The 15,451-nt window shown below is 55.7% G+C and overlaps 1 protein-coding gene across 1 annotated transcript in view; it reads left to right on the top strand.

Annotated features, from left to right (window-relative positions):
* The window catches only part of KIF5A (kinesin family member 5A), a 46,723-nt gene that overhangs the window by 18,334 nt on the left and 12,938 nt on the right, over positions 1 to 15,451 (top strand). The window contains exons 6-19 of the mRNA XM_055125280.1: positions 788 to 843; positions 1,030 to 1,117; positions 1,322 to 1,446; positions 2,861 to 2,965; positions 4,551 to 4,699; positions 4,827 to 4,975; positions 5,397 to 5,572; positions 7,978 to 8,046; positions 9,745 to 9,951; positions 10,132 to 10,278; positions 11,638 to 11,826; positions 12,649 to 12,766; positions 14,466 to 14,530; positions 14,614 to 14,723. Of these exons, the coding sequence (XP_054981255.1) occupies positions 788 to 843; positions 1,030 to 1,117; positions 1,322 to 1,446; positions 2,861 to 2,965; positions 4,551 to 4,699; positions 4,827 to 4,975; positions 5,397 to 5,572; positions 7,978 to 8,046; positions 9,745 to 9,951; positions 10,132 to 10,278; positions 11,638 to 11,826; positions 12,649 to 12,766; positions 14,466 to 14,530; positions 14,614 to 14,723 (1,753 nt within the window). The remainder of the gene's footprint in view (positions 1 to 787; positions 844 to 1,029; positions 1,118 to 1,321; positions 1,447 to 2,860; positions 2,966 to 4,550; positions 4,700 to 4,826; positions 4,976 to 5,396; positions 5,573 to 7,977; positions 8,047 to 9,744; positions 9,952 to 10,131; positions 10,279 to 11,637; positions 11,827 to 12,648; positions 12,767 to 14,465; positions 14,531 to 14,613; positions 14,724 to 15,451) is intronic.

Raw genomic sequence — 15,451 nt, 5'->3', positions numbered from 1 at the left:
TCTCTCTCTCTCTCTCTCTCTCTCTCTCTCTCTCTCTCTCTCTCTCTCTCTCTCTCTCACACACACACACACACACACACACACACACTCCCCCTTCACACCTTCAAACCCCTCCAAATAAAATCTGTTTTTCTTAAAAAAAAAAAAAAAAGAAACTGTTTTGGTGGTTGTTGGTTTTTTTTTTTTTTTTTTGCTTTTTGGGTCGCACCCAGCGATGCACAGGGGTAACTCCTGGCTCATACACTCAGGAATTACTCAAGGGACCAAATGGGATGCTGGGAATCGAACCTGGGTCGGTCACGTGCAAGGCAAATGCCCTACCCGCTGTGCTATCTCTCCAGTCCCTGTTTTTGTGGGTTTTTTTTTTGTGTTTCTTTTTTTCTTTTTGGGTCACACCCAGCAATGCTCAGGGGTTACTCCTGACTTGTGCTCAGGAATCACTCCTGGCGGTGCTCAGGGGACCCTATGGGATGCCAGGGATTGAACCCAGGTTGACCGCATGCAAAGCAAATGCCCTCCCCGCTGTGCTATCGCTCCAGCCCCAACAAAAACAAACTGGAAGGGTCAAAAGATGAGCTCAGGTGGCCAGACCTCTCGAGAAATGGTCCTGGAAGGAGCTGGAAGCATTGAGGTGGATCAGAGAAGGGGAGAAAGGATCTTCGGGCGCACACCAGGGCACAGATTCCACAGGGGCACATGGAAGGCGCCACCCCAGGAGCGAATGGCAGGGGCGAGGGGCTGGGCACGGAGGGGCTGGCTCTGCTCAGCCTGCATTGTCCTCATTCAGTGACCAAGACCAACCTGTCTGTGCACGAGGACAAGAACCGGGTGCCATTTGTCAAGGTAAGAGCGGGGGCGGGGCCCCCTGGGGCCAGTGGGAGGAGAGGGCGGGTGCCTTGGATACGGGGAGGTGTGCCCAGGCGCTTGGAAGAAGGTCGTCGTCTCGGAAACATGTCCGAGCAAGGGTACCGAGCAGCTTCCATCTGTGGACCAAGAGTCCCCGGGTCACCGTCCCTCTGCCCCCCGCAGGGCTGCACCGAGCGCTTTGTGTCCAGCCCTGAGGAGATCCTAGATGTGATCGATGAAGGGAAGTCGAATCGTCACGTGGCCGTCACCAGTAAGTGGGGACCTGATTGAGTCTGGCTGGAGACGGGGCCAGCTCCTGGGCTGGGCCCTGTGGGTGGGAGGGCTGGACACGGGGCAAGGGAGGTTGTCCCCGCAGGGGAGGAAGGGTGTCGCCCTGCTGCTGGCCGGGACGTGGCCAGGGCAGAGGTCGGGGGGCTGAGGGCTGCCGTGCCCGGGTTTCTGCCTCGCCCCGCAGACATGAACGAGCACAGTTCCCGGAGCCACAGCATCTTCCTCATCAACATCAAGCAGGAGAACATGGAGACGGAACAGAAGCTCAGCGGGAAGCTGTACCTGGTGGACCTGGCGGGGAGCGAGAAGGTCAGGGGTCCTGTGGGAAGAAGCCGGGCTGGCAGGGCAGGGGGCTTCGGTTAGTCGGTGACCCTCGACACCTGCTCGTTCCGGAGCAGTTCAGCGTCTGCGACCGTGCGGCCGAGCCCTCCTGCCCTCTGCACGCTGATATTTCCGCTCCCCGTGACGTTCGCCTGGGTCTAGGCATGTCCTGGCAGTGGAGTTGTAGGTACAGAGGGGGCTGGCCTTTGGCAGGAGAGTTTAGGGGACAAGAAGGCTCTTCTCTGTCCTGTTTCCCTGTCCCTTCCTGGGCTGATTCTCTCAGTGGAGAAGAGTTGGCTTCCCTGGTATTCGCCACTCTCTCTCTCTCTCCCTCTCTCTCTCTCCCTCTCTCTGTCTCTGTCTCTGTCTCTGTCTCTCTGTCTCTGTCTCTCTGTCTCTGTCTCTGTCTCTGTCTCTCTCTGTCTCTCTGTCTCTCTCTGTCTCTGTCTCTGTCTCTGTCTCTGTCTCTCTCTCGTGGTGGTTGGGTGTTGGCACACCCAGTGGTGCTCAGGGCTTACTCCTGCTCTGCACTCTGGGATCACTCCTGGTGGGGCTCAGGGGACTGTATTGGGTGCCAGGGATTGAACCCGGGTTGGCTGCATGAAAGGGACCTTCTCTAACTCCCTGACTACTATCATTCTGGCCCCAACAGTCTTTTATCCCCTCTCTCCCTCCCCCCTCCCTCCTCCCTCCCTGCCTCCCTCCCTCCCTCTTCCCTTCCCTCCCTCCCTCCCTCCCTGCTTCCTTTCTCCCTTCCTTCCTTCCTTCCTTCCTTCCTTCCTTCCTTCCTTCCTTCCTTCCTTCCTTCCTTCCTTCCTTCCCTCCCTCCTTCCTTCCTTCCTTCCTTCCTTCCTTCCTTCCTTCCTTCCTTCCTTCCTTCCTTCCTTCCTTCTCTCCATCCCTCCTTCCTTCCTCTCGCTCTTTCTCTTTCTTCTTTCTTTCTTCCTCTTGCTCTTTTCCTTCCTTCCTTCCTTCCTTCCTTCCTTCCTTCCTTCCTTCCTTCCTTCCTTTCTCTTTCTTTCTTTCTTTCTTTCTTTCTTTCTTTCTTTCTTTCTTTCTTTCTTTCTTTCTTTCTTTCTTTCTTTCTTTCTTTCTTTCTTTCTTTCTTCTTTCTCCCTTCCTTCCTTCCTTCCTTCCTTCCTTCCTTCCTTCCTTCCTTCCTTCCTTCCTTCCTTCCTTCCTTCCTTCCTTCCTTCCTTCCTTCTTGCTTTCTCTCTTTCTTCTGCCACACTCAGCGATGCTCTCGCGCTACTCCTGGCTCTGCACTCAGGAATCACTCCTGGTGGTGCTTGGGGGACCTTTGGGATGCCAAGGACCGAACCCAGGTTGGCCACATGCAAGGCCCATACCCTCTCTCCCCATCAGGCTCCAGCCTAACACTCTTTCCTCAATGTCCTGGCAGGTGAGCAAGACGGGAGCAGAGGGAGCCGTGTTGGATGAAGCAAAGAATATCAACAAATCGCTGTCTGCCCTGGGGAATGTCATCTCTGCGTTGGCGGAGGGCACTGTGAGTGAGCTCTTGCCTCCCCCCTTCCACCTCTGTCCTATCTCCCACCTTCTCCTAGGAGCTCCTTGAATCATATATGATTCTTGGGTTGCTCCATCCCTAGTTAGTGCTTTTTTGTTTTGGGGACTACACTGGTAGTGCTCAGGGATCACTCCTGACTCTCGTCTCAGGAATCACTCTTGGTAAGGGGCAGGGCGCCCTATGGGTGGTGGGGATTAAATCTAGGTTGGCTGTGTTCCAAGCAAGCACCCTACCTGCTGTACTATCTCTCCAGCCCCCATGATCCTTTTTGATTTCCCTGTTAAATTTTATTTGTTTGATTTTCTTGGGGGCCATACCCAGCATTGCTCAGAGCACTCCCGGCTCTGTGCTCAGGGGTTGCTCCCGGTGACCATATGGATTGCCAGGACTGGGCCTGGGTCAGCCATGCGCAAGGCCAGCACCCTACCTTCTGTGCTCTTCCAGTTCCACAATTTCATTTCTTTATTTTTATCCGTTGGGCTCTTTTGGCCATACCTGATCGTGCTCAGGGCTGACTCCTGACTCTGTGCTCAGGGATCACTCCTGGTGGGGCTCGGGGGACCATATGTGGTGCTGCTGACCAAACCCAGAACAACTGTGCTAAGGCAAGTGCCCTACCCACTGTACTATCTTGCCAGCCCCTTTGTTTATTTATTTATTTATGTATTTAATTTTTTGGGTCACACCCGGTGATGCACAGGGGTTCCTCCTGGCTCTGCACTCAGGAATTACCCCTGGTGGTGCTCAGGGGACCGTATGGGGTGCTGGGAATCGAACCCGGGTCGGCCGAGTGCAAGGCAAACACCCTACCTGCTGTGTTATTGCTCCAGCCCCCCCCCCTTTATTTTTTTAAAATGCATTCCCTTGTGACTGCTTCCATGGCAGTGACTGACGGGGGTGGGGAGCAAGGCGGTGGGGGGGGGTCGAGTTCTCTAGTTATAGTGCTTGCACACAGTGGTTGGGGCACACCTGAACTTATGGTCTCATGATTGCAAGGAAGGTGCTTTGTCAGTGATCTACACACCCTGGACCCCTATTTTTTCAGGGGGGAGCATTCCTGGTGGTACTGGAAAACTATTCAGTGCTGAGGCTCAGATATAGGCCTCCTGTGTGCAAATCATGCACTGCAGCCTTTGAGCTGTCTCCCTGGCCCCCTTTTCTTTTCTTTGGAGAGAGCTGCTCCTGGCAGTGCTTCCAACTTGGAGGTGCCAAGAGCCACCCCGGGGGTCCTCAGAGGGATCATGTGGTGCTAAGGAATGGACCCAGGGCCTTCCAGATGCTATGTGCTCTGCCACCCGAGGTGTCTCGCCAGCAGTTTGGTATTTGCTTTTCTTTTTTTTTTTTTCTTTTTGCGTCACACCCGGCGATGCACAGGGGTCACTCCTGGCTCTGCACTCAGGAATTACTCCTGGCGGTGCTCAGGGGACCCTATGGGATGCTGGGAATCGAACCTGGGTTGGCCGCATGCAAGGCAAACGTCCTCCCCGCTGTGCTATTGCTCCAGCCCCGGTAGATACGGTAAATTGCGAAGCTTCTCTGAGTCATGGTCTCCCTCCTCCTGTAGAAAAGCTACGTGCCGTACCGTGACAGCAAAATGACCAGGATCCTGCAGGACTCCCTTGGGGGCAACTGCCGGACAACCATGTTCATCTGCTGCTCCCCATCGAGCTACAACGATGCAGAGACCAAGTCCACCCTGATGTTTGGGCAGCGGTCAGTGGCAGGGGCCCGAACTCCCCCCCCCCCCATACACACACCCCGGCCCCTGCTTCACTCTGCGCTCTGTGTCGGGCAGGCCTTCCTGGAGGGCTCACCTCTGCGTTCGCGTCCCATCCCCCAGGGCGAAGACCATTAAGAACACGGCGTCGGTGAACCTGGAGCTGACGGCTGAGCAGTGGAAGAAGAAGTACGAGAAGGAGAAGGAGAAGACCAAGGCTCAGAAGGAGACCATCGCCAAGCTGGAGGCGGAGCTGAGCCGTTGGCGCAACGGTGAGCGGGGACGGACGGCACGGGCGTGGGAGGGGCCAGACAGTCCTGCTGGGGCAGCTCCAAGGCCAGCTGGGTCTCTGGAGGAGGGACAGTAGAGCGGCCATCAGGGGCGGAGGCGGTGCCCAAAGTTAAAGGTCCACTTAGCAGTAGAAATGGAGGCCTTGGGGCACAGCGGGTAGGGCGTTTGCCTTGCACTCGGCCGACCCGAGTTGATCCCCGGCATCCCTGAGCACTGCCAGGAGTCATTCCTGAGAGCAGAGCCAGGAGTAACCCCTGAGCATTGCCGGGTGTGACCCAAAAAGCAAAATTAAAATAAAATAAACCCAGAAATGGAGGCCTGGCTTCTGGACGTGGAGGGGTGAGGCGGGGTGGGGGGCAGGCGGAGGCTGCCGCCTCCCCTTCACACCCCTTCCCTGCCCAGGAGAGAACGTGCCCGAGACGGAGCGTCTGGCGGGCGAGGGCGCCGCGCTGGGGGCCGAGCTCTGCGAGGAGACGCCGCTGAACGACAACTCGTCCATCGTGGTGCGCATCGCGCCCGAGGAGCGGCAGAAGTACGAGGAGGAGATCCGCCGCCTCTACAAGCAGCTGGACGACAAGGTGGGGCCGGGCGGGCGGGCAGGGACACGGGCGAGCACCGGGGGCTGAGAAGCGAGGGAAGAAAAAAAAATCAGGGACTGGAGCCATAGCACAGCGGGGAGGGCGTTTGCCTTGCACGTGCCGGACCCGGGTTCGATCCCTGGCACCCGGTTCGATGCCCCGGGCACCGCTAGGAGTGAGTCCTAAGTGCAGAGCGAGGAGGAACCCTTGAGCATCGCTGGGTGTGACCCAAAAAGAAAAAAAAAAACAGCTTAGACAGCCTTTTTTTCTGATTTTTTTTATAAAATATTTTATTAGAGAATCACTGTGATGTACACTTACAAACTTATGAACTTTTGTGTTTGCATTCCACTCATATAGTGACCGTTTACCCATCCCTCCACCAGTGCCCATTCACCTCCACCAGTGATCCCAGTATCCCTCCCACCCCCCCACCCCATCCCCCACCACCCCACCCTGACTCTGCTGCTCTCTCTCCTTTTGGGTGTTGTAGTTTGCAATAGAGGTATCGAGTAGCCTTCGTGTTCGGTCTCTAGCCTACTTTCAGCTCGCATCTTCCGACCCGAATAGGTCCTCCCGACATCCTCTACTTGGTGTTCCTTCTCTATCTGAGCTGCCTTTTCCCCCAGCGTGTGAGGCCGGTTTCCAAGCTGTGGGGCAGACCCCCTGGTCCTTATCTCTTTCTGATTTTAAAGGGGATGAATGATCTTTATTGAAAGTGGGGAGGGTAAGTTTAAAAGCACACGGAGGTGACGATCACGTCTCCCCCTGACCTCTCAGAAAGAACACTATTATCCGTTCGCACTTCCCCGCTCATGTACGGTGCGGGTGAGAGGACTCCCTGTGTACCTCTGCGTCTGACTCTTTCCACTCGGCATTCTACAACGCGCCGTTTCCTACTTTGTTAACAGCTCAGCCTAAAGGTGGTTTTGTTTTTTGTCACTCCTGGTGTCCCAGGTGCTTAGACCAAATCCAGGGCTCTTGAGTGCAGAGCCTGTGTGCCAGCCCTTTGAGCCACCCCTGGCCCCCCAGAAAAGTACTTTCGGGCAACCACACCCTGCAGTCTCAGGGGATACTCCTGGCTTGGTGCTCAGGGATCACTCCCAGTGGTGCTCAGGGGACTGTGGGGTGGTGGGGATCAAACCTGGGGGTCCTAAATGCAAAGCGTGAGCTCAGCCCGTTGAGCAATCTCTCTGGCACCATAGAAGTATTGATCAGTGGCAGCTGAGCAGCGTCTTTATCAAAACATATTTAACTATGTACATTGTATAGGGGCTGGAGTGATAGCACAGCGGGTAGGGCGTTCGCCTTGCACACGGCCGACTGGGTTTCAATTCCTGCACCCCTCTCGGAGAGCCCGGCAAGCTACTGGGAGTATCCCGCCCACACGGCAGAGCCTGGCAAGCTACCTGTGGCGTATTCGATATGCCAAACACAGCCACAACAAGTCTCACGATGGAGACGTTAGTGGTGCCCGCTTGACCAAATCGATGAGCAACGGGATGACGGTGACAGTGGCAGTGACTTTGTATAGGGCTTCTAGTTTGTTAGGCGTTTGTTTAAAATAACTCTGATTTGACTGTTTTTGCCTCGTGAGCATCAGACTTTGCTTTGGAATGACTTGGTTAGTGTGGAACTCAAGGTAGGATTTCTAGGTTCAAGGATCTGAACATTTAGAGGCTTTTCTATTAATTGACTAAGTTATTCCAACTTCCGGGAAGAAAGATTATTTGAAAACAGGGCCTGGAGAGATGGTACAGCGGATAAAGCACTTACCTTGCACATGATCGCCCAAAGTTTGATCCCCGGCACCTCTTTTGGTCCCCCGAGCACCACTGGGAGTGACTCCTGAGTATAGAGCCAGGAGTAAGCTCTGAACAGTGCCGAGTGTGGCCCCAAAGCCAAATAAATAAATAAATAAATAAATAAAATAAGCAAGGGCTGGAGCCAGGGATGTAGCTCAGTGGCAGAGCACTGGCCTCACACGTGTGAGCTCCTGGGTTGGACCCTTGCCCTGTGAAATGAAGCAAAACAAAGAAAGCGAGGCAGGAGTATAGGAAAGAAGCTGAGACAAGGCATTCTTTCTCAGATTAGGACTTTCTTTTTGGGTCACACCCGGCGATGCACAGGGGTTACTCCTGGCTCTGCACTCAGGAATTACCCCTGGCGGTGCTCGGGGAACTGTATGGGATGCTGGGAATTGAACCCGGGTCGGCCGCGTGCAAGGCAAAGGCCCTCTCCACTGTGCTATCGCTCCAGCCCCGGATTAGGACTTTCTAATGCTGAACCTAAGCTACTGGATTTTCCCGAGGCTCCTTCCCCACCCCAACCTGCAGCGTCGCCCCCGGAAGGGGTAGCGTCCCCTCACGTCCCCTCACGCCATCTTTTCCCCTCGTCCCCAATAGGATGACGAGATCAACCAGCAGAGCCAGCTCATAGAGAAGCTCAAGCAGCAAATGCTGGATCAGGAGGAGGTAAGGGGCGGGAGGGCGAGGCGTGACGGGGAGGGGGGACTCCGTGCACAAGGGCCAGCAAGAGGCACTTAGCCAGCTAGCACCTTCTGCCGGGTCGCATGGGGTACTGGGCTGTCTGGGGCTTTCTCCGGGGCTTTGCTTACTGTTCAGGTTTGGGGTCTAGGTGCTTCTTCTATTTTTTCTTTTTGCTTTTTGGGTCACACCCAGCGATGCACAGGGGTTCCTCCTGGCTCTGCACTCAGGAATGACTCCTGGCGGTGCTCGGGGGACCCTATGGGATGCTGGGAATCGAACCCGGGTCGGCCGCGTGCAAGGCCAACGCCGTCCCCGCTGTGCTATCGCTCCAGCCCCAAGGGTGCTTCTTTCTTTTTTCCCTCTTCTCCCACTTTTCTCCCTGAGGTGCATTTGATATGCCAAAAACAGTAACAACAAGTCTCACCATGGAGACATTACTGGTGCCCGCTCGAGCAAATCAATGAGCAACGGGACGACAGTGCTATAGTGCTCCTCCCACTTTATTTAAACACCATAGTTGCTAAAGTTGTTCATGATAGTCTGTGACAGGCATTCCATGTCCCAACCCCAGCCCACCACCACCGTCACCTCCCTCCACCACCGTCTCCATTGGCCAGGCACCCCTCTCGCCCCCCCCCCCCCCGCGGCAGGCCCACAGTCATTTATTTTATTTTTTTGTGGTTTTTTTTTGTTTGTTTTTTGCTTTCTGGGTCACACCCAGCGATGCACAGGGGTTACTCCTGGCTCATGCACTCAGGAATCACCCCTGGTGGTGCTCAGGGGACCATATGGGATGCTCGGATTTGAACCCAGGTCGGCCGTGTGCAAGGCAAACGCCCTCCCCGCTGTGCTATCACTCCAGCCCCAGTCATTTCTTTTATATTGCTCGTTATCCCTACATCGCTAGCGGAATGATCAAAACATACTCCGGTAGAAGAAAAGTTGTGAAAGTCGTTGTATCTCACCGGGGGACATCTTTATCTGAGGCTCTACTAAGTTGTCGCCGCAGGTTAAGCCTGTGTGTTGACATGTTCGTTAGTGAAGGTTCGTTACACTCCCACACAGGCTGGTGTGCCACTATGGGATGCCATGGTGCAGAGTTTCTGTAACTGGGCAGTCTGGCCGGAGGCATGGTGGGGCTGGTGGGGTGTGAGCGTGGCTCCCGGGGCCTTGGCAGGACGGAAATGTAGCCCACCCCGCTGCCGAGATCGCCCGAGAGGTCTCAGCCAGGACAGGGTATCTGGGAAACTCCCGGCTAGTCGATCTCTTTCCAGATTTAATTATGAGTCTCGGGGGCTGGAGCGACAGCACAGCGGGGAGGGCGTTGGCCTTGCATGCGGCTGACCCGGGTTCGATTCCCAGCATCCCATAGGGTCCCCCGAGCACCTCCAGGAGTAATTCCTGAGTACAGAGCCAGGAGTAACCCCTGTGCATCACCGGGTGTGACCCAAAAAGCAAAAAAACAATGATGAGTCTCTGGATCGGGGCTGGTAGAGGAGCTTGTGTGCCGGCAGGGGTGGGGCGGGGGGGGCGTCTAGCTTCCTGGTCCTGTCACCTGGTTTCTCCGAGGGCTCCAGCCCGCTTCCTCCTGACGCTTGCTCTGGTTCCTGCCTCCGAGTCGGACACCCCGGGCGAGGGGCCAGAGGCAGCGCCCACCCTCACCTGCCGCTCCTCTCCCTGAAGCTGCTGGTGTCCACCCGAGGGGACAACGAGAAGGTCCAGCGGGAGCTGAGCCACTTGCAGTCGGAGAACGACGCCGCCAAGGACGAGGTGAAGGAGGTGCTGCAGGCCCTGGAGGAGCTGGCCGTCAACTACGACCAGAAGTCGCAGGAGGTGGAGGAGAAGAGCCAGCAGAACCAGCTGCTGGTGGATGAGCTGTCCCAGAAGGTGGTGAGTGCCCGTGGCCCACGCCTGGCCCTGCCCGCTGCCCGCCTCACCCTCTCTCCCTTCCAGAACCTTCTGCAGGGCTCTGGTCTCCTCGTCGCCCTCAGGTCCTGCCTGAAGGGAGAGGCCTTGGTCCCTGCTGGAGGGGGGACACGGCTGTGTGCTGACCGGGGACTCCCCCTGCAGGCGTCCATGCTGTCCCTGGAGTCCGAGCTGCAGCGGCTGCAGGAGGTCAGCGGACACCAGCGGAAGCGAATCGCCGAGGTGCTGAACGGGCTGATGAAGGACCTGAGCGAGTTCAGCGTCATCGTGGGCAACGGGGAGATCAAGCTGGTGAGTGGGTGGGAAGTGGCCCGCTCGCGCTGCTGCCTCTCGTCTGGGCTGGGCGGCGGGCGTGCAGGGAGGCTACCAGGGAGGCCAGCCAAAGACCCAGGGCCAGGGACAGAGTCAGCGGGCAGGGCGCTTGCCGGGCACACAGCTAACCCCCCGCCCCAGGTCTGATCCCTGCCACCCCGATGTCCCCCAGCCACCACCAGGAGTGATTCCTGAGTGCAGGGCCACAAGCGAGTCCCAAGAACCACAGGATGTGACCCCAAACAAAGCAGAATTTAAAACGTGAAAAGAAATATCCCGGAGACACACTTTCAAAGGCAACCCAGAAAAAATGGGTTTACATAAACTCCTCTGCAAAGACACAGTGAAAGGTGCCGGGAAAGCGGCAGTGGACGGGTCAGAGAGGCAGTACCGGGGGCTGGAGCCATAGCACGGCGGGGAGGGCGTTGGCCTTCCACGCGGCTGACCCGGGTTCGATTCCCAGCGTCCCATAGGGCCCCCCCGAGCACCGCCAGGAGTGATTCCTGAGTGCATGAGCCAGGAGGAACCCCTGAGCATCGCCGGGTGTGACCCAAAAAGCAAAAAACAAAACAAAACAAAACAAAGTAATACTGGGATTCTGTGCTGTTTTGCACACAGCTGATCCTGGTTCCACCCCGAGCACTGACAGGAGTGACCCCTAAGCACAGAGACAGGAGTTAGCCCCGAGCACAGCACAGCCCCGAACACAAGTCCTCATCCGACAGGAAGGAAGGAAGGAAGGAAGGAAGGAAGGAAGGAAGGAAGGAAGGAAGGAAGGAAGGAAGGAAGGAAGGAAGGAAGGGAGGGAGGGAGAGAGGGAGTGAGGAAGGGGTAGGGGAGGGGAGGGGAGGGGAGGGAGGGCGGGCAGGCTTATCATAGGGCATAGGTTAGGGATAAGGGCCAGTCTGTGCGCAAACTTTTGACCTGATGAAAGGACACCCTATTGTTCTCTAAGATGGAAGAGTGTGTCTGTAGGAATCGAATCTTTTTTTTGAGTCACACCCTGCAATGCACAGGAGTCACTTCTGGCTCTGCACTCAGGGATTACCCCGGCAGTGCTCAAGGGACCCTATGGGATGCTGGGAATCGAACCCGGGTCGGTCGCGTGAAAGGCAAATGCCCTCCCCGCTGTGCTATCGCTCCAGCCCCGGGATCTCATCTCTAAGCGCGGGTGGAAGAGTGTGATGGGGTCGCATGGGTGCAGAGAACTAGGTGGCTCCGGGGATATCCTCCTGTTTCCCTGTGTGGTGGGGGGCCTGGGGGGCAAGAAAGGGGGGCGGGGAAGGACCCAAGGCCCCTCTCAGCAGAGGCCTCCCCCTCCCTCTCTCCACCCTGCAGCCGGTGGAGATCAGCGGGGCCATCGAGGAGGAGTTCACGGTGGCTCGACTCTACATCAGCAAGATCAAGTCAGAAGTCAAGTCCGTGGTGAAGCGATGCCGGCAGCTGGAGAACCTCCAGGTGGAATGTCACCGCAAGATGGAAGTGACCGGCCGGGAGCTGTCGTCCTGCCAGCTCCTCATCTCCCAGGTGAGAGGAAGGGGACTGCGGCTGGTGGGGAGAACGCCTGGCACTACCCCCAGTTACTGTTAGGGCGCGGATCGAGATCTCCCTATAACGACAGAGACTCCAGAGACTGCAAACAGCAAGCAGTGTTTACTGTAAGACTGGCTAGCCAGGGTCCAGCCGCCTATGCGGATACGCAGGTCCAGCAGGTTGGGCAAAAGACCCCAAGCTTCCCCAAAGGAGATCTTATATAGGCCTTCCCCGGCCGTTACAGCAGAGCCCGCGCATTTCATAGCCAGTAGATTTGCAATATTGCAAACTTTCTTAACCAATCCATTTAAAAGGACTTCACTCCTTAGCCTATGGTTTTAGAGATCAGTATTCGCGCCAATACTCAGGAATGTCCTGGTTCTGGGGGCAGTCCTGGGTCCTGTGATATGGGTCTGGTTATCTGGTCTGACCACCACCCTTCTTGCGACCCAGGGTGTCTGTATCCAAATTCCTTGCTCTGGGACAGATAGACAAGTTATTCTAGAATGCGGGCTTCTGTAAAAAGAGTCTTAAGAAAGCTATATAGATTCCTGTGGTCTGTCCTGGGCCAGATCCTCACAGTTACGTCTGGGCATGGGGTTGAATGAACTGAAATCTCGGAGAGAAGAGCTCGGGGCATCCACGTGTGTGTGTGGGGGGGGTGGGGAGATGCGGGGGTCTAGGCCGGAGAAATGAAGGTTCAAGGGGACTCCAGCCCCCGGAGGCTCTGACGGAAGGCGGGGCCGCAGGAGAGCCGGGGTGCCCGGGGTTGTGGCGTCTGTCTGTCTGCCGCTTCCTCTCACCAACCCTTTTCAGCACGAGGCCAAGATCCGCTCGCTGACGGAGTACATGCAGAGTGTGGAGCTGAAGAAGCGGCACCTGGAGGAGTCCTACGACTCCCTGAGCGACGAGCTGGCCAAGCTGCAGGCCCAGGGTGAGACCTTCTTAGACTTCCATGTAGAGATGCGGTTTGGGTGCTCAGTGCTTGCTCCTGGCTCTGGGCGAGGGACCACTCCTGGCAGGCTCAGAGGGTTCGGATACGGGGTGCTGGGGATAGAACCAGGGTCAGCAAGGCACGCACCCTACCCACTACACTGTCTTTCTGGTCCCCAGCACTGTAGCACTGTCATCCCGTTGTTCCTCGATTTGCTCGAGTGGGCACCAGTAACGTCTCCATTGTGAGACTTGTGGTGACTATTTTTTTTTCTTTTTTCTTTTTTTTTTTTTGCTTTTTTGGGTCACACCCGGCGATGCACAGGGGTTACTCCTGGCTTTACACTCAGGAATCACCCTTGGCGGTGCTCAGGAGACCATATGGGATGCTGGGAATCGAACCCGGGTCGGCCGCGTGCAAGGCAAACGCCCTACCCGCTGTGCTATCACTCCAGCCCCATGTGGTGACTATTTTTGACATATCAAATACTCCACGGGGAGCTTGCCAGGCTCTGTTGTGTGGGCAGGATACTCTCGGTAGCTTGCTGGGCTCTCGGAGAGGGACAGAGGAATCGAACCCCGGTCGGCCGCGTGCAAGGCAAGCACCCTACCCGATGTGCTATCGCTCCAGTCCACTCACAGAGACCTTCTTAAACTTTGTCCACCCATCCTGGACTCCAGGCTTCTGAGGGGACAGGGAGGGAAAGCTACTGACATCCAAAGAAACGACCCAACAGTACCCTCCAAAGCACTGGGAGGGTTGAAATCTTGGTTCCAAGTCATGCATGGTCTAGCATGCTCCTGTGTGTCACTTTAGTTACACGGACCATAAGTCCATAGTAATAGATAATAATAAATACATTACTATATGATAGTAATGAATGATCACTCTGGACAAGAACCGAATGCTGAACTGAGGTACAGTGATATATATGGTAACCTTTCCATACCTGTATTGTGAACCATAATTCTTAAAAGGAAAGAGGAAGTGGGGGAGAGAGAGGAAGGGAGGGAGGGAGGGAGGGAGAGAGAGAGAGAGAGAGAGAGAGAAAGTGTCTGCTACAGAGATAGGCTTGGGGGGGTTGCATGGCAGGAGGAAAACTGGGGACATTGATGGGGGGAAATGTACATTAGTGAAGGAATGAACATTAGTTTCAAGCCAATCATGAACAACTTTGTCACTGTGTATCTCATGGTGGAAGGAAGGAAGGGAGGGAGGGAGGGAGGGAGGGAGGGAGGGAGGAAGGAAGGAAGGAAGGAAGGAAGGAAGGAAGGAAGGAAGGAAGGAAGGAAGGTGGGTTGGAGCAATAGTACAGCAAATAGGGCTTTTGCCTTGCACTTGGCTGACCCGGGTTCGATTGCCAGCATCCCATATGGTCCCCTGAGCACCGCCAGGAGTAATTCCTGAGTGCACAGCCAGGAGTGACCCCTGTGCATCATTGCTGGGTGTGACCCAAAACGCAAAAAAAAAGAAAGGAAGGAAGGAAGGAAGGAAAGAAGGAAGAGAGGAAGGAAGAAAGGAAGAAAGAGAGAAAGAAAGCAATCACACTGAAAAATAAATTGGTGGATCTTAACCCTGGAGAATGCCCCTGGGGGTCCTCCTAAGTAGTGCCCCCCTGCACTCCTGGGGCTCTGGTCACGAGGTGGAGTTCTGGCTGCAGTCACTGTAACGTCACCCTGTCTCCCGATCCGTCCCTCAGAAACTGTGCATGAGGTGGCCCTGAAGGACAAGGAGCCGGACACGCAGGACGCGGACGAGGTGAAGGTGAGCTCTCGGTGGGGGCCGGGCCGGGCAGGGCCGTGCTGGCACTCACGGCGCTGACCGGGAGCCTGGCCGGGTGGTTGCAGAAGGCCCTGGAGCTGCAGATGGAGAGTCACCGGGAGGCGCATCACCGGCAGCTGGCCCGCCTCCGGGACGAGATCAACGAGAAGCAGAAGATCATTGACGAACTCAAAGAGTGAGTATCCGCCAGGGCAGCGCCCTCACCGGGCTCTGCCCGCTGCCGTGTTATGTTCCCACTTGGACCAGAATCTTTTTAAAAAAAAAAAAAATTTTTTTTTTTTTGCATTTTGGGTCACACCCGGCAATGCTCAGGGGTTACTCCTGGCTCTGCACTCAGGAATCACCCCTGACGGTGCTCAGGGGACCATTTAGGATGCTGGGAATCGAACCTGGGTTGGCCTCGTGCAAGGCAAACGCCCTACCCGCTGTGCTATCGCTCCAGCCCCTTAAATTTTTTTTTAAAAAAACTGTATTGATTCACCATGAGATATAGTTACAGGTTTTCATGTTTGGGTTACAATCACACAATGATCAAACACCCATCCCTCCACCAGTGCACATTCCCCACCACCAATATCCTGGGTATACCCCCCCTTTCCCACCCTCCCCCTGTCTGAATGGCAGACAATATTCCCCATACTCTCTTTCTGCTTTTGGGCATCATGGCTTGCAACACAGACACTGAGAGGTCATCATGTTGGATCCATTATCTACTTTCGGCACACATCTCCCATCCCAACTGGTTCCTCCAGCCATCATTTCCTTAATGATCCCTTCTCTATTCCATCTGCCTTCTCCCCTCCACTTATGAAGCAATCTTCCAGCTATGAGTAAATCCCCCCCTGGCCCTTGTATCTACTGTCCTTGGGTGTCAGCCTCATGCGATGTTATTTTATATTTCAC

Source organism: Sorex araneus, chromosome 2 (genome assembly GCF_027595985.1).
Source record: "Sorex araneus isolate mSorAra2 chromosome 2, mSorAra2.pri, whole genome shotgun sequence".
In the NCBI taxonomy this organism is placed as follows: Eukaryota; Metazoa; Chordata; class Mammalia; order Eulipotyphla; family Soricidae; genus Sorex; species Sorex araneus.
Note: the sequence above shows the minus strand (reverse complement) of the source record. Positions and strands in the feature narration are given on the sequence as shown.